The sequence below is a fragment of the Calidris pugnax genome, unplaced genomic scaffold (genome assembly GCF_001431845.1).
Source record: "Calidris pugnax isolate Ruff unplaced genomic scaffold, ASM143184v1 scaffold8, whole genome shotgun sequence".
In the NCBI taxonomy this organism is placed as follows: domain Eukaryota; kingdom Metazoa; phylum Chordata; class Aves; order Charadriiformes; family Scolopacidae; genus Calidris; species Calidris pugnax.
The window spans coordinates 5,691,252-5,717,506 of record NW_015090830.1 but is presented as its reverse complement, the minus strand read 5'-3'; the positions used below and the strand labels follow the sequence as shown (position 1 = coordinate 5,717,506).

The window sequence follows — 26,255 nt, the reverse complement described above, 5'->3', positions numbered from 1 at the left end:
CCTCCTCCCCGCCTCCCCCGGCTCCCAGCGGCGGGTATGCGCTGCCGGGACTGCCCGGGCCGGCGGCTCTGAGGGAGGGGGCGGGCGGACAAAGGCTGCGGGCTGGTGCGGGCGATGGAGCGGCGCGGCGGCTGAAGGCGGCTCGGTAGGGCCGGGCCGGGCAGCGGCACATGGTGGACGGTTGGAGCCCGGCGCTGCGCAGCCGCCGGCGGGCCGAGGGGCCACCATGGACAACTTCTTGGCGGAGGGGAGCGCGGGACCTTCTTCCACCCCCCTCCTTCCTCCTCCTTCTCCTGCGGCGTGGGGTCGCTTTGTGGAGCGGCAGCCCAGCGGCGAGGGGCTCCCGAAAAGTGTCGTGGGGCGCGTCCCCGGTGCCACCTCGGCTTGTGGGGGGGGATATGGGGGAGGCGGAAGCAGCCCCCTTCGGGGGTCGGGGCTTCGTGAGCGGGCGGGGGCGAGCGGCCCCCAAATTCCCCTCAAATTATCGGCGCGCCCAGCCGAAGCGGGGGCTGCCGCCGCTCTCCGCCGGGGAGGCTCTGGCCGCTAATTGGGGCTCATTAGAGCCCAGGGGGGCTGCAGCGGGCAGGGCTGGGGGCGCCGGTGCCGTGGTTGTGCCCCCCAGCCCCCGCCGGGTGGGTGCCCGGGGCTCCGGCGGGTTCGGTGCGGGTCCCTGCCCGCCCTCCTGCCCCCCCCCCCGTTCCCCGCTGCCGGCGGGGACCGGCGTGTCCCGGGGGATGTGTTCCCTCCCGGGGGATGTGTTCCCTCCCGGGGGATGTGTTCCCTCCCGGGGGTGTCCCTGCCCGGGACCCGGTGTGCGCGTTACTTTTTCCGCCTTGCGGGGGCACGTGAGGCTTCAGACGATGGAGGTTTCAGAAGCAGGGCAGCCCTTTCATTAAGCGCACGCTTTTTAAAGCACAGACAGAGTTTTCCGACACACAATGCAGAGTAAGGAGGCTTACATCTGGAAAGCGGTCTGAGCTTTGGCGTTGTCTTGTGGGTCTTGACAGCCTCATCGTGTCGGGTGAGGAAACCAAAGCAAAGACGCTTCGCTTCTTACCCAAGGCGTACGCTGAAAATCAGAACTTGGGTCCTCTTCTGCACTCCCTAAGTCAGCTGAGTTTTATACCAACGATATTTTACCAACTTGGTTCAGCCCGCCTAGTGTCAACACGGCCTTGGGAACACAAGGTGTCCAGTATTAATGCGACGACTTCGTTGTGTGTGTGTTGTGTTTGTAGATTGCTGGCCGGGCTTGCACCTGGGTTGTGACTGCTGGTGGCTGACTGTACGGCTGCTTTAATTGCACCCCTCACTGAAGCAGTTGCTCTGTCAGGGTTGTAAATACGGGCCAGGCATCTGTTTAACAGGATGGTGATTAAGCTGCTAAACCGTCCTTTGCCCTCATGGAATAACTTCCCTCATGTTGTCGGTGCTGCTGTTGATGTTTCCACAAGAAAAATAGGTGATCTGTTTACTGGAATAGTAATTAGGCAAATAAAAGAAGGTCATACGCCTTACTGCTTGTTAGCTTTTCATTTGTCAGACAACAAAAGTTCTGTCAAGCGCAATAAGAAGGAAGAAACATAGAATTAACTTTCAAAAAGTCTGAGTTAAGTAGTAATATTACTTCTTTTTTTTTTTTCCCCTGTAGAGGATGTAGCCTTTGCCTTTCAAAAGCTTGCAAGCCATGAGCAATGTGGTGTATTAGCCTAGCCTTGCAAAATTAATCTGAAGAGTCATTCGCTCTGACACAAAGTGCAGTAGTGTGCCCTACATAAAGGTGAAGAAGAGAGTTAATGGTTTTGACTCCCCTATTAGCCAAAATTACTTGCCTCAGGGAAAAGGCAAGTAAATTTTGCCAGTCTGTGTTAGTATTTCAGCATGTATTTATGCTAATTTGTGGTTGCCGCATGCAGACTTTGATCTTTCTTAAGAACTCTTACTCCCTTTCAACATGTTGATATTATTTTAAAAGATCAGTAAATATAGCACTTCGGCTTTAATCTGCATCCAGAGTCCCACCCATAAGTATAAACATTTTCCTTCCCTCACACCGGAGTGTATGTAAATTGCACCAGGGAGCGAGAGAGGCACCAGCAGCGCCGCGCCGGGCCCGACCCAGCTACCACAGAAAAATGGCTGTCGAAGGCGCTGGATCGAGCCGTTAGCTGGATAATTTAATTTGTGCGAGGCAGACATCCTGCAGCTGCTCTTTACGAAAATATTTGCTGACTTATCTGAGAGAGTTATTGTTCTCCTTAAAATAAGTCGCAGCGTGCGGAAGAAGAGAGGAAGCCCGCTGAAGGCACAGGTAGCAGGCCTGGTCTGCTCCGCTCCCATTCAGCAGTGACATGACTCCGCTGCTAGAATTGTCTTTTGGGAGAAAAGCTGGCAGGTGAGAAGGATGTGTACCCGTGCTTCATGGGGATTGTTCCTTGGCGTTACCAAGAAGCCCTCGTTTGCTGCGATACAGAAAAATACTGTACCGCTGAAAGGCGTTACAGAAAAAGCCCCCCTGCACTGCTGCTTCTTCCATATTTTTCAATAGCTAGGTGCTGGCTGTAACCTGCTCTTAGTGTATAATGGTGCCTACGGGGACAGGAGGAGGCAGCTGGGTAAGGTGTTGCTGGAGTGCTGGAGCGTGTGCCTCGCAAAGGAGCTGCTCCTGTTGGGACTTGCTGTGTTAAATGTGATGTGGGGTAACGCCAGGCTCCCGCTGATCAGCTGATGCCATTGCCTGTGATTTAACAGCTTTTTGACTTCTCAATCTTGCTGCCCAGTGCCCTTCCTTTGGTATTTCTTATTTGACTTTTATTCCTCTAGGACAACAAGTGGTTGTATCTGTCTCCAGAGGCGCCTTGATCTCCATCCCTATCCCAGTTTTCTAACTCGGCTAGTTAAAAAAAAATTGTTCTGCGTAAAGAATTAGGATAGAAGAGTCAGTCTGAAAGTTACCCTCCTAGAAGGCTTTTTTGCCGGAAGATACTAAAGTTATTACAAAGTAGCACTCTAAATGCGGTGGGGGAGTGTTTTCAGAGACTTCTAAAAGCTATTTCAGGCTCTCGATTGATCTGTGCTAGCTGTAGGTATTCAAAAGAGGGTGGAATTGTAACTTTTTCAGTACAGTTACATAGTCATATTTTCATATGTAAAGTGTTAAAACCTGTAGAAATCCCAGAGATCTATACTCAGAATTAAAAATATGGATGTGAGAGCCATCCACAGTAGAGCCATTTGGCTGTGTTCCTCAAAACAGCCTGAAAAAATTGTTCCCATATGTTTCACCAACAGTTAGGGTGCCCACAAGGGAGCAGTCTCCTGTGGTAGCTGAGGTCAGACTTCTTTTTTCCAGCGAGAATGCATCCCGGTTAAAAGGGGATGTACGCTGTGAGGGAAGGAGAAGAGTCATTTCAAGATGGAACAGAAGGAAATTTTGCAGAAAAAAATGCAGGAGAGGGAAGCTCAAACTGCCTCCTCAGCATGTGAAGTTCCCAGGCAGTCCTTACCAGGGCAGCAGGGGAAGTGGATGCAGAAGTCAAGTTCATCCTCTTCCCCTTACGTGGGGGGTCACTGCCCCTGTACGCAGTGCGTCGCACTGAACTGTGGCTGCTGTCCTTGGCACTGGGGGAGTGTGGGGGTTGCTGGCCCAGCTGAGGTCAGGGAGTGGTTGAGGTTGGGAGGAGATCGTCTTCTCCAAGGCTGCCCGCTGAGCTTGTGCTCAGCTCCTGGGGAGCCTGCAGTGCAGTTGTGCATAGCGGTGGCTGCAGGAATTGATTGCCTTTAGTTTCTGCCAAGCTTAAAAGACAAAGATTATTCCTTCCCACTCCCTTAATTTCCATAAGGGGAAGAGAAGCGGGGAGAACAGCTCTGTCTCCAGCCTTCAGTCTATAATGTTTGGGTAGATGACGTTGAAGGAGAGCATGATGATAACATCATCACTGATATTTCTCTGATGTTGCACAGAGGCTGATGAGGAGCTGCGGCGTAGCTTTCTGTGAGTCACAGCAGATACACTGTGCCTGGCATGCTTATATTTTTAGCAATACTGCTGGTACCTTGAGTTTAGAAGAGTTTCCTTCATTTCTGCTTTCCACAGCTGGAGCACGCTTGCTTGTGTACCCTGCTTCAAGGGCAGGGCTCCCAGCTTGTCTTGAAGGAGTGTTGAACCTCCCTCAGTGGGAAGGATGTGGGGCAAAAATTAATTTTGAGGCTTTGAACTTAGCTTCAGGGAGCTGTCAGAAGAGGTATCTACCAAGCCTGGAAGCTCTTATTTTGGATACGTAGCTTGTGGCACACTTCTCCTTGGTGTTCCTGTGCTGTGGCGTTTGGAAGATCGCTGCCTTCCAGCGCAGATTCTGTCATGGAGACCTTTGAAAGGTTCACTATTTCCCACAACCAAGTGACCCTGGGGCTGCCAAGTTTCTGCTCTCCCAGTTTTCATTTTGAAGTGTCTTACTGATAGCACAAGTTCCAGCTTGTGACACCGGTAGAAGCTGTGTAGCTCACACCAGAAAAGTTGCGTTTCAGACTGGTCGGGCAAAACCATCATCCCATGAGCGATGGCGTAAAAGTTGCATTTCTGGAGGGCTTCTGAGCACCAAAGCCATGCCAAGAAGGAATAGTGCCTCTTCCGGCTGTTGATGTTGGCTGTGTTCTCTGAAGTTTCTGAGCTGTGACTCCTTCTCATATTTAAGTTTTTTAGAAGCCAACGGTTGTTTTGTCAGTAGTTATTTTTTAGGTTAATTAGAGAGCAATATGTTTCGCCTAGAAAACGTTTCAAGGGGGCTGAAGACTACCTTACTGAGTCGGAAAGAAATGAAAGTTTTTCATAGGTTTGTTTCTGCAAGTCAGGAAATCGCGTTCAGCTCATCAGTAGCACGTCATCCTGACAGCCTACTGCATGTATTTCACATGTGCCTTTCATAAGATGCATTTGTGCAACTGAAGCGTAGCCATCGTGGCTGGGCGGGAGCCTAGCAGCCCTGCTGGCACCACCAATATTGTAAAATGACACAAGAATTCTCTTAAAGCTGCAAAACACATAACTATTGAAATTAGCAGTAGAGGCACTACATTGTGCAGGGTCCGCCTGTGGTTTTTTAGGTGTGTTCAGTCAGACTCCAACCAAAGGAGAGCTGTGAAACCCCCCTCCCCACCGTTACAGAAGTCTTGGCTGCTTCTGAGTCCTGGGGTTTTTTCACCTTTGGGTAGCACCTCACTGAAATGGTTACTTTTTTTTTTTTGTCTCTTCCCTGATTGTGAGTTTGTGGCAGCACTTTGTGTTTAAGCTATTGTGCTCTAACCAGATTTTTTTTTTTCTTTATATGTATTTTCATTTGGTGAACCTTGTGTACGGGTGTGAAGGTTGCAAAGCTCTTTGGTGCCGCTTCCTTGGTTTTGGAGATGTTGCAGAGCCTGCTGCCTGGTGAAAAGGAACTGTGTTTGAAAGCGTGGCCAGTCCTAACTTATTTTTGAAGCTGAGTGGCATGGGCTTTTATCAGAAATGCCCCAGAATTTTTTTCCATGATTCTGTGGAGGCAGGAGAGGACCTCTTTGCAAGAACGATGGAAGCAGAAAGGAAGGGGGGAGCTTGAGCTTTGTGTGTCGTCTGGAGAGTTTAGAGCATTGGTCCCATGAGTAACCTGAGAAACCCAGCAACTTTCCAGCGCTCTTCTTGCCCCAGTGTCCTGCAAAGGGTGGAAGGAAAAGTTTGAGGCACCTCATCAATAGTTATGCTGTTGGTTGGCTTGATGGTACTACATTGCACTTCCATTGTGGTGATTTTAGCCAAATCTTGGTTTTCAGCTTGGTAAAACCATTATAGTCTCATGAATCTGGTTTTTGGCTTTAGAAGACAACTCAAGAGAATTGGTAGGTCCTTGGCTCTGTATGTGGGTGCAGATAGTGTCATTCTGTTTGCACAGAACAAATCCAGACCTAAACCCTAGCAAATGAGTTACATGCCTGCCTTTTTTTCTCTTGCTTTTTTTTTTCTTTTAATATGGGGAGTGAATATGATGTAACTTAAAAAAAAAAAAAAATTCTAGCACGAGAAGTGTAATTTTGTGTCTCCTGGGTGGATGCAGCCCTGTGGAAGGTGCCACGGTCTCCTGCATGGGGTGGGAGCAGCATCTCCAACTCTCGCACGCCTGGCGTGGTGACTGCATGCCCATCGCAGTTCTGGAGGGAAGTGTGTCCTCTGGGTAGTTTGATCTCACCGACCTTTTCAGCCCCAGGGCTGGTATTTTTCCTTAGTGAATCACAGTCCCCAGCTGTGGTCAGAGCCAGGAACATAGTTTTGGGTGGAGCCCCGGTAGGAGGGCAGAAGGTAACAAGTCACTGTGAATTAAGGCTTTTGCTGAGGGGAAGAAAAAAAGAATTACCAGCCTTAAGTCACTAATTGTGGCTACTTTACAAGTTTCGGGATGTGACCTCAAAATTTGCTAGATTGATTATGACTTCAGGCTTGTATGAGAGGGTCATGGCTTAGGCATTCTCATTTCTCTTGATCTTCCTGTTATTTATCATTATATGACATTTCAAGCCATTAGTGAGACATGCAGGAGGATGGCTTCATGGTGGAGCAACAGTTCAGGGCAAGTTTTGGGTATTGTTAGTTCAAATTTTGCATGGTGGCTTTTACTGATTTATTTAGGATTTTCTAGGATGTCTTGCATATGTCTGAAATTTGAGCATTATCCGTTGGTCATATTTACTGTAATGCAACTCTGTTTTGGACAACCCCCTAATTAAGAAAGGTTAAGTGGGTTACCCTGTTGGTTAGAAGTTCATTAAGTAGCTCAAACACTGCATTCTTTTGAAGACAGGACTTTTCAAAGTTTGGATGCAGAATGGGAATTGATATTAACTATCTTCCAGGTCTGCCTTGTGAAGTAAACTATACCCGTGCTGAAGAAGAAATAATGGCTTTGTTACATGGGAAATATGAGCATTATATTGGAAAAGTACACTGGGAAAGATTAGTTAGGATAGACGGAATGCGTAAAGATTACTAGTATCTCTAACTGTACCTGTAAGAAGTAGGAGGATGTTGGGGGAGAACGTCCACTCCTAGACTCATTTCTGCAAAGTCAGTGATCAAGGCTTGTCATCTCGGGTAGGTGCCCATATCGTTTATCCTTGTTTTTGATGTCCTCAGCTGGACGGCCAGTGTAGAGCCAGGTCAGGGGGGGTGTCTGGTGTTGTTCCACGGACATCGTGAGCGGCCGGACCCTTTCCCAGTGCAAACCAGTGACTGACTGGGGAAGGTTGCTGAGTTGTTGCAACTGTAAACACGTCACGCTTGTGCTTGTTTTACTGATAAATGTAAATACTTGCTCTCTATTTTCCTTTAATGGCCAAGTGGCTGTTTTTTAGTCTGGCCTGTAAAAGCCTTCTTATTTGGCAGAAGATTTATAGAGGGTTGGGTTTTTTTTTTTTCATTAACATCTCAAACATGGGTGATGTTGGAGGAACTTGATAATGCATGTTTTTCCTTATTAAATATCTTACTAGGAACAGACATGATTTTCGTTCAGATTTGAAGCGTGGCAGAAATTGGCGTGTGTTTGGGTTTACTGACCAAAGTTACTATTTCCGTTTTGTGTAAACTCTTCTGTATAGGGGTTTAACACACAGTTTCTATAGGAGATCTTGTAATTTTTCCTAGTGAGCAATTGTGCTGAGTGTTTCACTAAGAAGGAGCAGCCATAGCCAGTAACTGGGGAAAAAACAAACAAACAAAAAAACCCAACAAAGAGCACCCCTTGTACGACTTTGAGGAAAACTCTGTGGTTTACTCTTGTATGGAAGGAAGTCTTTAAGAAGGAAAGGTACTGGTCACTTGTATGATTTTCTGAACTTGTACTGAAAATTCATATCCACTATGTCTTAAGCTGGAATTCCTAGGTGTCTCAGTGGCCCTGTCTTTGCACATTGGAGCAAAGCCTAAAGGCGGGAGTCGGTATAATACCTTCTACTCCTCCTGGGATTAATGGCACGCTGAAGGAAAACGTCCTGGCAGATACACTTTTCCAATCTCCTTTGCCATCCAGTGGCCTGACAGACTTCAGAGTTGAATAGGGTTCTCATATTTGTGTGTTAATGCGTTTTAGCAAATATGTTTTTGCAATTACTTATATTGCTTCAGTGGGGCATTTTGCTTGAATTATGGTATCAGACTTTCTTTGATTTGAAAGTATGTGATCTTCATCTTGTGGCGAGCCTCGCTAGAGATTTTTGAATAAACTTTAAGCAAAGGTGAATACTGAAGAAGTCAATATTCTCTTTAACCTGTCTCTTAAATGGGTTAAATCTTTCTGTGAAATTATTTGGGTCTTGATTTTGTTTTGTTCCACGTGAGGGGAAGAGGAAGGAAGAGAGGGGAGCTCAGCAGCAGACTTGAGGAGCCAGGCTGAGCCTTGACTCAGGATCTGGGCTGGTGGCGTGCGCAGCGTGAACGGCTCTGTTGGAGACTCGGGAAATAAAAGGCTGAGCACACTTTGATGTGTTAGTGTTACCTCTTCCTATATATTCTTGGGAAACTATTCATAATCTTTTATTATAGGTCAGTGATACAAGAGTGTGTTAATACAAGCCTCTGCTTTGTTCTGGAGGATGCCCTTACGGGAGATGCTGTAAGGATACCTTAGCAGAGGGAAAGGTTTGGTTGTTGCTTTTTTGCCTTGGGGCAGAGCTGCATTCCCACCCTGAGCAAATTTACCCACGGGCTTTTAACCATAGGATGTCTGCCTCTATACTGGGGTAGTCATTAAAAGCACTGAGGGTTTTGGGGGTTGTTTTCCATGTTCTTAACTTCTTGACACGGTAATGCCGGCAGAACGGCACCTTGCTGCCCAAGCCTGCCATCACAGTCTCAAAGTCAGGATTGATTCTGGTGCCTGTAGCATACCTGGGGTGGAGACCTGAGGCTCAAATGGTTGATGAGCGCTAGCTGTCATTAACTCCAGTTGGAATTACAAAGCTGAGTATTTCTGAAAGCTGTCATCAAAGTTAACAGCCCCAAATTCCTTGGCCCTCTTTCTCTTACAGACCTTCAAAAGGCTTCAGAAAACTCATTTTGATGAACTTTACAGTATCTGGAGAAAACATTTCTGTAGTTCTTGAAACAATGTCGGACTGTGAAAATGGTGCTACTGGCAAACCCTTGCATGGTTTTGATGTTATGCACTGCATGTGTCTATTCTCCTCCTTCTCGTCCTTGCTCGCAGAAATTGGGAGGTTTTCTCTGGAAAGATTCTCACGCCTCCCCTTTGCGTTCAGCCAAACTGGGCCTGGTGGTGGGGACAGGAGATAAGAGAAGTTTATTCCTTGTTTTGAAGAAATATTGATGTTTATAGCATTAACAGAAACGGATTATTTGGTCCTATTTTAGTTGTTGTTGTTTAATGTGCCATTAAAATGTTTACTGAGATGAAGTTAAATATATTTGTCAAGAGAATGGGATTGTTTTTCTTAGGAAGTTGTTTATCCTAAGGAAAAGTCAAATCCCTTTGTTTATTATACCCATCTGGTTTACAGAAGCAGTGGAGATCATTTCTATTTGACCATTTTAGCGGATCAGAGCCCAACTGTGTATCTTGGTTAGGGTATATTTTTATTTGCTTCAGAAAGGAGCCAAGTTGGCAGGACACTGGAGTTCACATCGGGACAAGGAGTAGACGACAATTCTGTAGGTCAGACTTCTTGCTTTGTTGGTCATCGTCTTGGTTCTCTCCCCCTTATTAAATATAGACTGTGGTTTTGTGATTAGAGTTTATCTCCTCAGCACAGGTTTCTGGTGATGGGTACGATGGATAAGTTTGTTTGGTGTGTGTAATCAGTTAGTATATTCCCTAGAAGAAAATGAGAGCGGTGTTTGCAGCAGAGCTTTGAAGGGTGGCATTTCCTGCTGCTTTTCAGACTGAGCACCGGGGTGTCTGATGAAGCGAGCTCTTTGTTGTTGAAACTCCCGGAGTCGGATTCTGCCGTGTGATACTTGATAAGCTATTTCCAGGGATAAACGAACGCAGCAAATCTGAGCTAGAAACTATAATTTGCACAGCAGCCTCTTCCCCCTCTCCCCTTGCAATTACATTTCTAATACTTTGTGCACCAAATCTGAGAAGTTTTAGCAGATGGCAGATGGGATTTTGGCATAAAGTCGTGCAGCGCTTGCAGCAAAAGGGCAATTCTCTGTTTTGTGTTAGTTTTGAGAGTTTCTACTCCTAATTTCTATTTCTATCGCACCACTTCTGCCATCATTTTCCTTTGGTGACTCAGTACTTTAAATGACTACTATCCTGGTGCAGTAGTAAACTCCCTGGTTTTTTTTGTACAGAAGCTAATGAATAAACATAATTGCAATGTTATGAAATAAGTGTATTAAACTTGTACTGTATAGTTAGACCTCTGTCAGTAGAACACCTTCGTGCTATGCAGTTAAGGTGGAGATGTCATCAGTAGCTGGTGGAGGACAAAAGGTGGTAGCCAAGTGTCTGTGTTTTATCGTGAGCATCCAGTGGTCCTTTGTGGGTAGCTTGTTCTTAGTTGTCCTTACTGAGTGTAAAGGAAAACATTAAGTTGTGGGATCCTCTTCCTTCAGATAGTGATTCAGCATTTACTGTGTTCCAGGCGCTTCTGGAGTCAGGGAAAATACAGGCTGTAATCCTTAATTTTGATTTCTGGAACTTGTGTGCTGCTTACAGAAGCACTCCTTTATACTGCTTGCAAGTATTTGATTTGAAAAGTGCATGGTTGCTTTATGCAGTCAGAGAGGCCACAAAAGCCTTGCTGTTTTCCTGGGAATTTTGTTTTTTCTGCTGGAAGGCACCAGAGTTCTGGGTAGGCAGCATGAGCTGTGGCTGAGCTGGAGCACAGGGATGTGCCTCCTGCCCCATGTGTAGATGGGAGTTGTCTCTCTCTAGGAAAGGAAAGCAGATGTGTGTTAATCAATGCCTAAATTGAAGGGGAAAGAAGGGCTCAAGGCAGAAAAGGTCTGGACACCTGCAGCGTAAGATCATGGGTCATGTCTCTGTGGGGATGGCCTGAGGCTTTCCTGGGGAAGCGGAGGAGAGGAGCTGGCGTCAGGCTCTGAGCAGGGGCAGATGCTTTAGCAGGACGGCTTCTCAAAGGGGTCTCCTTGTCCGATGGGGTAACGGCGCCTGATAGCTACTGCTTTAAAATGCATAAATTAAGCTCCTTTTTGGCTTTGTAATTCCAGTCAGAGAACAATCTTCTGTTGCTGTCCTGAGGCCAGCTGGAGTTTTCCTAGCTGTAGGTTTTGAGTGTGCTTTTTCTGATTGGGTCTCTGGTATTATAAACGTCAAAATTTTGGGAAGCCTTGCTTCTTAGGGATGTCTTTTTCAGCCTTTTTTTTGGCAGTATTGAGCAATGATGGGCTTCTGGATAGTTTCACATAGGCTTATTGGAGAAATCAGGGGTTATTCTTGAGAAAGCTGCAGTAATTTCTGTCCTGAAAAATACAACTTTGGCATTTGTTAGTGCTGCACTGTCGGTGGCAATTTTATTGTAGTAAAAATTGCCATTTTTACTTTTATTGAAATTCCTACTTTAATTTTGTGTCATGTGATCATCTTTTCCCCTAATTTTGTTCCAAATGCTATACCAGAGAGTAACTAGTAATCAGCGAGTTGTTCTTTCTCTGTAGAAGAACAGTTACGGTGCTACCACTTGCTCTCCAGGAAAACAGCTGGATTTTTATTAGCTCTTTTTAATTGTTAGAAGAAGGAGAAATTTAAAGAGATCTCTTGTCAGATGGGGCAAGAGATTTACCTAGGACTGTGGCAGGCAGCCTTTGCTTGGGGCCATTGGCAAGTCCACTTTTTAAAATCATCACCTGTGGAAGGGTCTGAGAACAACTGGAAGCTAGGATGCTTCATGTATGTGCTTTAAAATAGAAAAGGCAGTGTTGATAAACTCAAAGCTATGAAGCTGCTGCTGCTTTTGTTGGTGTTGATATTTATTTAGCTTGCTGATATTTTATTCTACTCCAGCTGCAATGCTGTGATGTTGCTTCCTTTCCCTATTACCAACAAAGAGGAAAGGGGTGGGAAAAGAATACCTTGTACTCTTTGCCAGTGCAGATCTAAATGCACTATTTGTTACTTCTTTTCATAATAATCTCTTATTCCTTGCTAATGCTGATGGCTCCTGACATTCTTGTATATTGCACATGCTTTTCCTGTTTCTTAAGTTTAAGTAAATGATTTGGTGCAGCTGGGGGAATGTTGCATAGGAGGAAACATGTTGTGATGAGTTGCTTCAGGATTATTTAAAAGCAAAAAAATGGCTATTTGTTTGTATATCTGTGGCCTCTTTCTGACTTTGTAGTTGGAATTAACTGAAACAGATATTTTATTTTATTTTTGCCTTTTCTTTGTTTGTTTATTTTTCAATGACCTGGGAAGTTTGCTGACAGCTCAAAAGCCCTACTGAGCAAAACTAATAAAAACATCTGAATAGCTGAAAGCTTAAACTCCCTGCTGGAAAGGTGGTTTGTTGAGGAGAAAAAATAAGTTCAGAAGTGGTAACCATTAGTGGCTATAAATAAAGAGTTACTCATTTAGGCTCTCAGACGGATAAAAGAGAGAGGTTGTTCCAGTTTTTCATCTTTACTGTGTGGTAAAAGTAAGGTATGTCATGCCCTGCCATTTTTTTAGATAGCTTTAAAAATAGCTGCACTTGTGCTGTTTTCTGCTCAAAGAAAGGTCTTTAAGTATACTTGCATAAATGGCAAAAGCTGCTTGCCCCAGTCTGAAATAAACACATGAATTTATGAATCACTTCACTTTTAATAAGATGTGTTCCCGGCAAGGCAGCATCTCTGTTGAGTCAGTACATTTACAGTTTTGATAAAACACCGAATTTTGTTCCAAACCAATATCTGTAATCACGTGAGCAATATGGAAACAGTGTAGGGGGTAGCTGATGTGTACCGAGTGGGTCAGTGGGTCTTGTCTTCTGGAAAATAAAACCTGGTTTGCAAGCTGGTGAAGGAGCAGGCTGATTTTCTTCCTTGGGGTCACCTGCTGTGGTGGTGAGGAGGATACAACAAAGCAGGGAGAAGTAGCGATGTGCTGAGACTCCCCTGGGGACCCTGGACCCTTTGTGGAGTTTGGGAGCAGCTTTGGATGGGAAGTGGGTTTTCCTGGTCTCCAGGTGTTGGGATTAACCTTTCCCAGAGGACTACCTTCTGCATCCTGTGTCGTTGGGTTTCTTGTACTGCGTACGGTGCTGATCCCACAAATTACATTTTTAAAGTCTTTGTTTAAAGCAGCAGCTACCTTTTACACTTGGCTTAATGTGTTTCAGCCTAATTAAGTGAGTAACTTGGCGGCTTGCATGAATAGCTAAATAATAATTAACCTCTCTTTGACTTCATGGGTGTGGAACTGGGACCTTCATCTTCGGACTTAGATTTCTTCTGTTGTGACCAAGCATTGACACTTGTCGTGTCCTCTTTCCCCTTTAATGCTGAGTGTCTGTGGACACGCTACACTTCTCGGGCTCCTTTGGAAAGTAATAATAAAGATGCAGTGCTCTTGGGCTTACCCTGACTTGGAGGCAGTTTGGTTTTGAGTGTTCTGCTGGCTGTGGCTTTACGCCTGTCGAACAGCAGCTCTCCGGCGGGCAAGAGGGCTGTTTCAAAGGTCTCTCCTGAGCCATGGGTAGTAGAGCCGAGCAGGCTGTTCCCTGTGGTGAGCTTTGCTTCTCTTATCAGCAGATGTTGGCAGTTCCCAAACAAGAGGCTCTGATAGTGGCTTCTGGCTGGGCAGGAGGGGGAAGTCATTGGCGAAGGGAAGGTGTGTGGGTGGGTAGGTTTAAAGGCACAGGAGAGTTTTAGGGTTTCGGTGATCTGTAGGTACTCTATGTGATCATGACTAAAGATAACAAACCCAAAACAAGCAGTGGGAGAAAGTATTTAAGCTTGGGTTTCTAAAATTTGGTGCCTTAACTTGCATAATATCAGGATGTGTGATTGATTTATTTTTTTTTCATTGAGATTTAGCTCCTGATGTTGCTCTACTTAAATCAAGACCTCTTTACTTATTTTAGCAAGGTTAGTAATGATGAATGTGGGACACACAGTTCCCCCTGAATTAGAGAAGAGTCATAATGTATTTAAAATTAAGCATGTTCTGAAATACCTTGTGGTTTTGGCCTCTAGCTGGGTACAAGTCGCTTGGCTTCCTATGCCTCACAGTCCAAGCTTGCCATGGGAGAGTTAATGAACATCCAGGGAAAGATGTCCCTGACCATGGCAATGGCGGGGGTGGGGGGGAAGTTTGAGCTAGATGATGTTTAAAGTTCCCTTTCAACCCAAACCAGTCTCTGACTCTGAATGCTACCCCTGTTGGGACTTAGGAAATCCCCAAAACTCCACTTAATAGTAACCAGTCAAAATGACTACAACCCAGTAGGTAACAACTGCTGATCTTAGTACAAATGAGGTTTCAGTAGCAGTGACCGTGGTTGAAGCGTAGCTTCTGCAAGTCTACTCTTAGGCTTAATAAAGCACACACTGAAGTCCTCTTCTGCATTGCTGCTGCGGCTCCCGAGAGGGTGACGGTGGGTGACAGAGCCACACGTAAGTCACGCTGGAGCAGCCCCAGCAGCCATGTCCCTCCATATCCCTGCTGCCGGGGTGGAGGCGGGAATCTGCCACAATCGGGGCTCTGTGCTCCCCGCACAGATGCCGCTTTGTTAACAAACGACTTGTCTAACTTACTACCGTGTTTTAGCCCATTTCAGTATCATTGTTACATTGGTTTCTATGTGACTGTAGAGCTGCTTTTATTGCAGGCACGTTCCTGGAAAGCTAGAAATGATTTTTTTTTTATTATTATTTCTAATCAATTTTTTTTTAATGAAGGCAGTAAGCCATCTCCTTACCGATGCAGTGCATGGTGTGTATTGGGGGAAGAACACTTACCACCACTCCAGTGTAGTGGATACATTCAGAACCGGCTTTGAAGTTCCATGGGAGATTTTTTTACTTTTTAGGAAGCTCTTCTGAAGAGATGATTGGCTTTGGTAGGGTGCAAATGTTGGGCCACAGAAGGCTAAGTTACAGTGATGCTTCCTTTAATTTATCAGAGAGGAAGCAGAGCAGTGTATGAAGTCAGGACCAAAGGAGAGCATATCTTGTAGGTCTGAATGCTGCTGAAGAAATTGAACTGCTTTAGGACTGGGTAATTACGTGCCAGCCTGTGGCCTTCAGGCACCAGATGGTATCATGAGAGCTGCTGTGAGGAGGTAAAAAAAAAAAAAAGTGTGAAGTTAGAGACATTGTGTGGAAGATAGATTTAAAGAAGAATCAGATGTTGTGCTCTCCTTGAAATGAGCGGGAAGAAGCCGTGTGTGACACTACACGTTAGTGTGTGAAGTAGTGACTGGGTTTTACAGGGTGAGCAGTGTTCCACACCTGGGGCACAGCACCATCCCTGCTACTCACGCGGTGACCTCGGGGACGGCGGGTGTGGGTTTGGGTGCGCTTGGGGTGACTCACAGCCCGCCCCGGCTCGCTCACGAGTGTTCAAGAATGGACTTGCTGGGAAACATGTCTGCTGAAAGCTTCTTTTTGCCACGGAAGGACCAGTGAATGCAATCACATATCTTATTTCTGTGAATGTGTCTGTGAATTATTTTTAAACAAAAAATAATACAGTTTTATCTGAGGGAGAGACTTGTACAACATATTGGGGTAAAAAAACCAAAACAAACAAACGTTTTGCAAGTTGGCTGATGTTGTGTATTACCTCTGGAAGTGGGATATGTTTGAGATGTGTCTTAATGTGCTACAGGCACAGGCTAGCCACAGGCCTAGGTTTCGTAGTTGTCCTGTACTAATGGGATCTTGCTTATGTGAATATGAGGTGGGGATTTAACTAACAGGAGAAGAAAACATCGTGAAAGCATGTGTATATCTGAAAAATACACAGAGGTTCTGACAGTCACATTTGTGTGTAAACAAACATGCTTGTGGCTCTCTGAAGATGAAAGGGAACCGAAAACGTGACCAAAACAATGTGGTATAAGTGCTCTCTTCAAAAGATCTCGGTTCAGTGATAAACAGCTGCCAGAGTTTAGCTGCGCTCATCCTATACGTGAGCAGCTAGAATTATGATGAAATTAGAGTCACTTCTTCAAAACAAAGACAAGTTGATACTTGAAACAACAGGGAAGTTGTAGGAAGACTGGCCCATGAGCAAGAGGGGAGGTGATGTCATGTGAACGCTGTCGTGGGATTTGGATGATTTAAACTGCATCGCTGCATCTGCCAAAGTCTTACAGCCCTCAACAAGTAATTCAGTCTGCTTTCGCCTTGGTTCTCGAGTTGCAAAATACTACGGGATTTTCCATTTCCAACAGATTTTTTTCTCCCCTTCTCCTGGGTAGAGAGGTGTAGCGCATAAGGCTCTCGCCCTCCCTGGGCTCTTGCGGTGATGCAAATAAAACCAGATCTGCTGCCTGTGCTAAGCAAGGGGCCAAGTTCTGGTTGACTTTCTTGGTGAAGGAACAGGCACATAGTCCTTGTGGTTTGCAGTATTTTACACTGCACACACGTGAAAGTGCAGTGTGGAGCTCCAAGGAGTCCAAATTAATTTCCTTAGAGGTGAGGAAATCTCTGTTCCTCCCTGCAGAACCAAGTGTGTTATATGCGGCACAGGGAGTGAAAGGTAGTATGTCCAGTAAGCATAAAGTTACTGGTTTTGAGTTTATGGCTTCTTTGAAAAGAAAATCGGTTCTATTTAAGGCCAAGTCTTTTTGACCAGCTGAGTCAAAGCTTGGAGGAAGCTAATATGGAGCTGGCAGTGGAGGAATAATTGCTACTGCAGCAATTATTTGCAGTAAAGGGTTAAATGGCTTTTCATGATTCCCACTTCCCTAGCATTTAAAGAGCGCGGCAGGGACACCACCTTCCGCAGAACTGGAGTTGGGTTCCACATGGGGAGTTGGGTTTTCGGGTAATCATGAGCAAGTTAATTCTCAGATGTTCTATTGCTCTGAAATAAATGATAAAAGACTTTTTAAATTATTATTATTTTATTTTTTGAACAGTAAAAATACCACTTTGGCTAAAGCAATTTGAATAATCAGTAACATGCTTGAAAACTTCATTTTGAAATGATGCTTCTGAGAGTAATTCAGTAGGGACAAGTGGCCCTCTGGGTGACCAAGTTTGAACATTCTTCCCAAAGGAAGTCTGGGCTGAAGAAGCACTCATTCATTCTTGGGCATGTGTCATGTTCACATCGGCTGAAATGAAGCACGTGCCCTTTCAGGCAAAGGAGGCTTTCCTGAATCCTGTTTTGTTCTACAGTAATTTGCCCATATAATGCTTCTTGTTTCACAGTTCCATGCTTCAGCATTTGTGGAAAAGTTGTTTTTCAGCAGTGTTTAGGTAATTTCATTTTACCTAGGAGTTACTAAAAAACAGAACACACCACCACCCAAACTGAACAAATAGCTGTTTTGTTGACTCTCAGTATAGTAATATGAGAAGTGACTTTATTAGTAGTATGAGAAGTAGTAAAAGATACCGGCTGTGTTTAGGTAAAGGAAGACATTTATATTTCTTTTAGGCTTGCGTTCTTTGGTGCCATAAAAATATGATTATGAGTAAGCAAGATTAAATATGTTTTAATAGCACTGTGTCAAGCAGTCATGGAAAATTCCCAGTCTGAGCTTGTGTAGGCATTTGAGTATTATGAAGCCCATATCCTTTGGGTTGTTCTGGTTTTTTTTTCTTTCTTGTTTTTAGGGTGGGTTTTTTTTATTATTTAAGAAAAAGCACCTCTCTGGGCAGGGAAGAAGCAGTAATACTGCATCTTGAGTGCTACACTCACATTTTAATTTAGGGACCGTGCTAATTTGTCTTGAGCTTAACTGTGCAGTCACCTTCTTTATAAATAATTTAAAGCAACATCCTTGTGATGGCAAGCCTATAAAGTCCTCCCAGGTTTGAGAGACTGGGGAACTGCACCATGCTGTGGGAAGTTGATGTTTATGGAATTGTCTGGGCTGATGTTTACAAAAGAGTTGGTTGACTTACTTCATTGCTAAGTAAAATAAATTGCCGTATAAAGGTTTTTGCTCTGGAGTAGACATACTTTCAGAGGTAGCTAAGGGAAAGATCATGGTTCCCTAGGCTTTAGAGTCAACAAGAGTTGCTCATGAAAGCTTGCTCTCCAGAGTGTTGACTTGTAGCTTCCATCACACCTTTTGGGTGGGAGGGTGATGGGGGGAGCTGGGAAATGCAGAGCAGGGCGGGATGTGTTAAACCTACAGGAGCAGTTTTCTTACAGGAGCAAAGCATGCTTTTGTCAGACTTGCAGTTGCTGCATGTTCTATGTATGTTGTCTGTCTGTTACTGTATAGAGGTATGGGTAGCCTAAGGTATTAGGGAGCATGTTTTGAAATATCATCACAGAATCATCGCAAAGTTTGGGCTGGAAGGGACCTAGTCCAACCCTTTTGCAGTGAGCAGGGACATCTTCAACTATATCAGTTTGCTCAGAGCTCTGTCCAACCTGACCTTCAATGTTTCCAGGGATGGAACATCCTCTCTGGGCACCCTGTTGCAGTGTTTCACCACCCTCACCCTAAAGAAACTATGACTTCTTGAAGATGAGATGGCCAGAGTGGAAAGAGGTGCCAGCTCCTGGGTACGCTAGTGCTAGTAGCCGGGTACCCTGCTTATTGGTACATCCCGAGCTCTCCACAAAAATACTTGTGCTTCATGTGCAAGTACATTTCACACCCCTAGGTCTCCACCATCATTTCATTATTTTCACCAGCCCTAAAATGGTCTGGGGTTCACTTTTGAGTATCTTTGTCTCAAAGCAGCTGTGTTCTTGCCACGTCTTTCTCTGTTCTGGCATCAGTTTTACTGATCGGGGGAAGCACAGCTTTCTACAGCCGGTGCTTGTGGGAGCTCCTGGCTGGGGGAGATGTGGCTGCTAGTCGCAGCTGGTAGGTCTTTGTGTGAAGGAAACAGGATCTCCTCTTTGGATTTAGGCCAAAAAATGGAGTTTAGCATCTCAGCCCAAGTAGGTCACATTGATAGCAAACAGTACGGTCTGATTTCAGACCTGATCCTGGAGAATTGGGAAGAAAAATCAATCTCTCTGCTGCGGTGATGCTCCACTTGCTTGAGCTAATCCCCTTGGTGATTGGAATGGGCAGAGCTTGAATGCAAGGGGTTCCCACCTTGTAAGGTGAATGGTGCAGCTCTGGGAGATTACAACGTATGGTTAAATCACTTGGATGTGAAGGTCCTTTGCCTGCTGAGAGGCATGCAGCTGTTCAACCCTCTTCTCATTATGCTTTTGTGTAGTGGATGTAGCAATCTAGAGCAGAGTCTCAGCCCAGATGCATTTCCTGGTACTCCTCGTTTATCTCTGGGATAAATATCCATTTTATCAGGTATTAATGCTTCAAATCTCTTCTGTTTGGTTAAGTTCTTCTAATTGCTTTGTGGTTTAGTTTCAGATTAAATTTTCTATTAACCTCCAGTACAGTAAAATGTACATGCATGTTAAAAAAAACCTACTGAAACACCTGCTCCATGTTCCTGCTTTTTCTGCTCCAGCCACAAGTTGAGGTAGTCATTTTTTCCTGTTAACAATCTCTAGCTTGTAATGTAAACACGCATTGAAGAAAAATAAACAAACTGGCGTCAGAGTGATGCAGGAAATATTAATCCCTGGCGTGAAAACAAGGGCGCAGAATGGGAACGCATCAAATCTCTAGGTGTGCCTGCGAGTGAGGAAACGTGCCTCACCTTCTTGTTGAAAGGTGGAGTGCAGATTTTAAGCTTCTTCAGAAAGGCGCTACAAACCATGAGGAAAAGTGCATTGTTGTCCATGCTAGGGACCTGCGAGCTGCTTTGGATCACCTCCCTGGAGGACTTGTTTATAGATGCGAGATGGGCAGTGGTATGAAACTACAGTTCAGTCCAGCCTATGGCATGAAAGGTGTCTATGACAGGAGGAAAGAAGGGTTGCTGATAGAAATACCTGCTCTGTTTCTGAGTTTTCTACTAAAGGTACTCCCTTCTGGCAGTTTACTGGTGAATGAACTTAAAGAGAGTCAAATTTTACTTATATGATATATATGAATATATATGTATTTTCTTCTGTTCTCCCAATAGAAGAAAAACCGAGTTGCCATAGTGACTCAGGTGACTCACCCTGTACATACGTCATTTCACAGTTGCACACTCGCAGAAAAATCAAAATACATATGCTAATAAGAGTAGCATTACTGGCAGGAAATGTATCTGGTCAGGGAGAAGAAGTGGACTAAGCAGAAGCAGGAGATTGCTTTTCAGGGGGTTGTGACCTTGAAGGGCTGAATATAATGAACGCAGTGTTTCAGGCTGCCTTTTTACCTTGCGACTGCTGCATACATACCATTGGTATTCATCAGCAGTGCCGGGGCTCTGCAGCGGGAAGCCTTGCAAAGCATCACCTCATCCCAGAGAGGAGCTCAAAGCCGGTAACGTGCAGAACTGTTCAAAGCACATGCAGGAAATGCTGCCTTTTATCTGAACTTCATGGCTTTCTAACTTTAGCTAAAAATATAAGCTTCGTTGCTAAATTTGCCCTCAGTATCCATTCCCAACTCTTCTGCAAAGTTGCACCTTCTATATGTATTACAGTGGTGTCAGACGGCAGTGGTGCAGCCTCTGGGATCCTGTGGCCCCTGGAAAGCAGAGATTAGCCCTGATGGACAGGCTTCTGCTCACACCATCCAACAGCTGAGCGAGAGACTCTGCTGAGATTAAATTTCTCTTCTACTACTGCAACCTAATTCTTCCTGTCCCCTGTTTTGCTTCTGCATTAGGGAAGTGAATTAGGTGTTTTCAAATGCCTGTTACAATTGATTTTTGTTTATAAACATTTGATCACGGTTTGAGAAGTAACCTGTGTACGAGTGACTATTTCGTACTTACTGCACTTTGGTGTTTGTTTCAGGGTTGGTAGATTAGATCCTATTTATGAGTTAATTAAGAAAAGAATGAATTTTGAATTGAATGATAAATTATTTAAGGTTATAGGGTTTTTATCCTCTACAACTCAATATATACTTTTCATATTTCATGGGGATCCTTTTGCCTTGAAATGCCACGGTAATTAAGTTGTATGTGTTTTAGATCTCAGTTCGCAGCTGAGTGTTAAAATTTGTTGGTACTCATTTTTATGAGTTTCTGACCTGAGAATGAGGAGAAGGTAGTAATTGGAGAAGGAGGAGATGGGAAGAGCTGCTGCTGACCGTCAGTGCTGCCTACTCCATACCCAAGAGAAGTGTCTACCAATGTCTCAAGGGGTAGACAGGAGCAATAATTTCAGAGGGTGCTATTAGTATAATTTTTTTGACTGCTGTGAAAGAAAATTTGTTCTAAAATAAATAGAAAGGGGAATAAACTCTTATTTTTTCTGTCTGTGTAGACCTGTGGGCCCCTTTACAGGTCTGCTAGGGAGTCTGAGGGTCTCTCTAAGACGTTTTTTTTTTTCCTTCTTTTTTTCCCCCTTTCTGAAAATAGATATGATCTATTGAAAAAGCTGTTACTTTAGTTGCTTACTTCCATCCTGTTGATTGAAGCTGCCATTAACTCTCCAGCAAGCATGCTTGCCCCTTTCTGCATAAAACAATAAAAGATGTTACTTAGCGGGTTGTGAGTGTTTTAACATGCTGCTAGGATTTAAGAGACTGTTGCCTTCCCACTTTTGTTTTTTGGTTGTTCTTTTTTTAAGACATGCATTTCTTTGCCGTATGCAAGACGGCAAGCTGCAGGAAGTCAGGAGGGCAAAAGGTGTTGGATACCACGTGCCATTAAAAAGTGCAAACATCCTTCTGAGTTATCCCCAAAGAAGGGAGAGATTTTTGTCTTGATGGGACTGCATGTCCTCCCAGCTCCAAGAGGGATGCCTGCCGTGGGGCTGGCTCTGGAAGAAGCCAGGCTGAGTTCAGCCGCTGCTCAGCGGGCACGGCAACGTTCCCCTGTGCCCCCCAAATGCACGAGCCCTGGGCCACCAACCGCCAGCGTGGCTGCCTTGGGTACGTAGGAACGAGCCAGTGCTCTGCCCTTTAATGATAAAGCGTGCCATTACACTTTGCTTAATTGGTTGTGTTTTCATCGGGTGATCTCCAGACGGGCAATTTGGAGTTGCTCAGTGATTATTGTGGTTTGCAGCATACAAATTAGTGTGGGAAGTTGCTAACACCTTGCAAACCCAGGACTTCAGTGGCAGAATCAGCTTTTTCTGCGCTCTCCTGAAGCATGAACGGTAAGAAGGGGGAGAGCACAGGCAGGTGCCATACTGCCCTCCATTTTTCAGGACCCTCATGTTTGTCTGATGAAGGATCATCCCATCTTCCAAACTTACTTGTAAAAGTCAGGCACCACAGAAGGGCTTCAGGCACAGGGGGGTGCGCTTCCCCAAGGCGAGTTGCTGGCATGTTGGATTTTTAAGGATTTAAAGGCTTGGTTCATTTTTATTTAATTAATTTTTAAGGATGGTTGGATCCTGGGTGTGAAGTACTAGTTCTCCACCGCCTCAGGTTGTTTCATAACCCATGTTGGACTCGTTCTGTGTGATGCTGCAAGCCTGATAACGTCTGCCCAAGCTTCCTAAGTTGGCCTCAGCAAGGCTGCTACTGAGCTGCCACAGGCCAGGAAACCGCATTTTCCTGGCTAGCTGTAGGCATGGCATGTGTTTATCCTTCATCCAGCTTCTCAGGGCTCCTGGTCCTGCCTTTGAGCTGTGGTGAGCTGCCTTGTGCCCACCTTGAGGGATTACGTGTGCGAGGGGCTGGCAGTACACCCTGATTTACCAACCATCCTGTATTTCATCTGTTCCTCCTGGTTTCTGTATTCCATTAGGTATTAACCATAGTAAGTCTTTATTCTACAGGTGTTTTATCGTTTGCAGAGTCCTGGTGATGTCTGTAGGACATGGCAGTTGGGGCAGAGTTAGAAAAGGGTTCTTGGTGTTTGTAGGGCAAACCCCATGTAGCTTGCCAAATGAGATTGATTAAAAAAAAAACAATAAACCAACAAAAACCCAAAAGAACCTTTGAAGAATGAACTAGTGATGTAAAGAAATAATTCAGTGCAATTACACACTTCAAATACTTGCGTTTCTGTGGTGAAATAGAAATATGTAGTGATGATACTGTGAAAGCAAAGCTGCAAAGAGAAATGAAGCCTGCTGAATCGTCTATCACAAATTCAGTATGAGGGGATCAATAAAAGTTAGGAGAAGTTGTGACTTGATATTTAAAATTCTTCTATTTTCAATAATCAGCATTTCTATTAGTGAAAAAAATAAATGAAAGAGTTGTGGGCCGAGTGGTCCATTATTATCTTCTCTCTCCCTTTCATACTTACTTTATTAGCCTTGGAATACAGTCTTGCTAATTCTTATGGCACCAAAGTGTGAACTGTGTCTCTCCAAAATCCTGAGTTTTAATTTTAAGAAAATAGGGAGTTTTAAAGAAGGGAAAACACCAAAAAAACACTTCTAAAGAATTTAGGCTGGGTGGTTCGGTTTGTTTGTCTTAAGGCTCTGATTGTAAAGTTGTTTTTTCTGCAGCAATTAAGGCTGGAACTATTTTCCCTTCTTGTCCGTCCCTGCTCTAACCCAGGAAGATGTTTCATGTGTAAACTGATATTTTTGACTTGCAGGGAGACATAAACAAAAATAAATAAATATATGTGTATATATATATAATCCCTGTAATACTGCTTGACGTAGAAAAGGATCTTGAAAATTGACAATATGGAAATAAGAGCAAAAGTGGAACCTTTTGTACTTTGGTGCCAGTAACTTGTAAAGTGGAAGCTGTCATATTATTCTTGGGAGTATTTTTTAAGTATGCTTGTTACCTTGCACAATGTGCTGGTTAATATGAATTATCTTTTTCATACAGGAATCCCACTTGGCTAAAATTACATTTTCTTGGAGTTGCCTGCTTGATTGGTGGGGAGGGAGGAGAAAAAGAGGAAAGAAGACAACACTAGAAAGCTAGAAAGGCATTTTGTAGAAACCAGGAGTAGTCCTTGACTTGCAAAGTTCATATCCTCCTGTGTACTTTATTGTGCAACGCTGGCATTTTGTCAGTAATGCTCCTTGGTGCAAGAATGCTCTGATAAATATGACCAGAATAAAGTCAGATGGCGGCAGAGAGTGGTCAATGGCAGAAAATGTGTCTTGAATGGAGATTTCATCTGCTTGCAAATTCAAGTCAGGCTGAACCAGTATAATGTCCCTCTAGACAAGACATATCCATGCTTGTGTAGCACAACTAGCATCTGTGGGAAAACTATCGCTGTCTAGTTCCATATTAGATTTTCTTCTAAAACCTCAGTGTCCAGGTACATTGTAGAACAGTGTCAAGAACTGAACAGTTCCTTGACTAATGAGCCTAATAGATCCATGTCTCATGAAAATAAGCATAAATGCCTCTCTTCAGGACCCATGTATCAAAGGAATGTGGTTTTTCACTTAATTTGAGTACTTAGAAGCTGATTAAAGATGTTCTTCCTAAATAAAACATTTTGCAATGAGACTGAACATCTGTCTTTGCAAGCGGGAGTTCCCGTTTTGCAAACAAGACTCTCTATGGGCTTTTCAGGAGGTGAATGAGAAACATCTTTCAACTTCAGTCTCAAACTAAACCTCATTTCAGAGTGGTTGGTCTCTCCTGTATCACACGACTGGAGCTGGTGAGTCAGCTCCCCTGGCCTTTGCTTTGCATCCTGCTCAGGCAGGAAAGGCAAGAGGAAGGTGGAAGAAAACACCAGGGAGTTTTACAGCTCTTGTGAAAAATGGTTTTGAAACCATTAGCAACCTGTTGCAGATTACAGATTTGATACGTGCAAGGTTTTAAGGGCAAAGTTTCTTAAGGAAAGTTCTTTACTGTGGCTAAGCCCCAGTAAAGAAGGTAGTCAAGAAGATGATATTTCTACCATCACTTTGCATCATTGGTCTTTGACACACCAGTCCTGGGAGCGTGGCTGAAGGAGGGTGAGAAGAGGATATTAGCATGACTTCACAAGTGGATTTAGAGATCCTTCTCCACCTTGACGTGAGTTTATAAGCTTGTCACGTAGGACAAGCAAAAAGTTGCCAGGCTGGTAGCATTTGGACTGGGGACTGCCAAGCGCAACTGAGCGCTGTGGTTGAGCTATAGGCATTTTGGTAGGCTGTCCTCTTGCCCCTGAGTTAGTGACAGACAGTGATGTGTGGCAGCATAACTTATGGAAAAGATTATGTTAGCAGAAGCTAGCGGTGATTTAAATTGGCTTGTTTGGGCAGTCATGCTGGGATAACTACTCTTGCTGTAGGCTTTGGTGAATGGGTTTTAGAGGAGAGTCTCTCTTCCTCTGCTGCTTTTATGTGCACTGTCCTTCCCAGGTTCTGTCTTTCTTAAAATACCTGTTAATGTTAAAAAAATCTCAAACCTCATGGATGAAGAATTGGGGTGTGTGCATGTATACTGATCAGTTAAATTCAGTTGGTTTTAAGGAAATGAAGTTTTGGGGGTTTTATGTTTGGGTTGGGCTTTTTTGTTTGGGTTTTTCTTTTATGTTTGTAGTTATGGCTGTGATTTTCCAAAAACCACAGTTTTTATTAAATATTTACTTGACAAAACTGTGCTGTCATCAAAGAAGGAACTGCAATTCCCATTGTTATCTGTGAAGACAGAGTTAGGGCTTGGTTTGTTCTTAGGGTAAGTCTAAGTTTTTTGTGAGGATATTGTATATTCCTCTTTAGGAATTCAAATAAGGGGAGAGAACTACATGCCGCTTTTAAGATGACCATGAATATATGAGGAGGTCTGTCATTTGCTGGGGTGCTGCTACCCCCCACTCCAATATAGGCAGTGATGGAAAGGTTTACAGTGGCCCCAAGCTTTTTTACCCTGCGTTCCTTACATCTCCCTGTAGTCATCAGGAATGCTCTCTCTTCCTTCTCCTCACCCATGTGTTGTCTTTTTGAATTACTTAATTTACTGAGTTTTAACAGATTAAGATTCCAGCCCCCCAATGCACACAAGCTAAGGTGGGGAAGGGAGAGTGGTGGAAGTAGTGTCCCATGCTGGGCAAGTGTGTGGTACCTGCTGATGGTGATGTACAGGAGATCTTGGAACTTTGGATATAGTAGATTGGGAAGTACATACAGCAACTTTTTTCTCTTCCCTGATTTCTCTTTTTTTTTCCA

At 44.3% G+C, this 26,255-nt stretch overlaps 1 protein-coding gene across 1 annotated transcript in view; it reads left to right on the top strand.

Annotated features, from left to right (window-relative positions):
• Nucleotides 1-51: 51 nt before the first annotated feature.
• Nucleotides 52-26,255, top strand: part of MYO10 (myosin X) — a 163,893-nt gene continuing 137,689 nt past the window's right edge. The window contains exon 1 of the mRNA XM_014941048.1: nucleotides 52-247. Within this exon, the coding sequence (XP_014796534.1) occupies nucleotides 227-247 (21 nt within the window). The 5' untranslated portion in view covers nucleotides 52-226. The remainder of the gene's footprint in view (nucleotides 248-26,255) is intronic.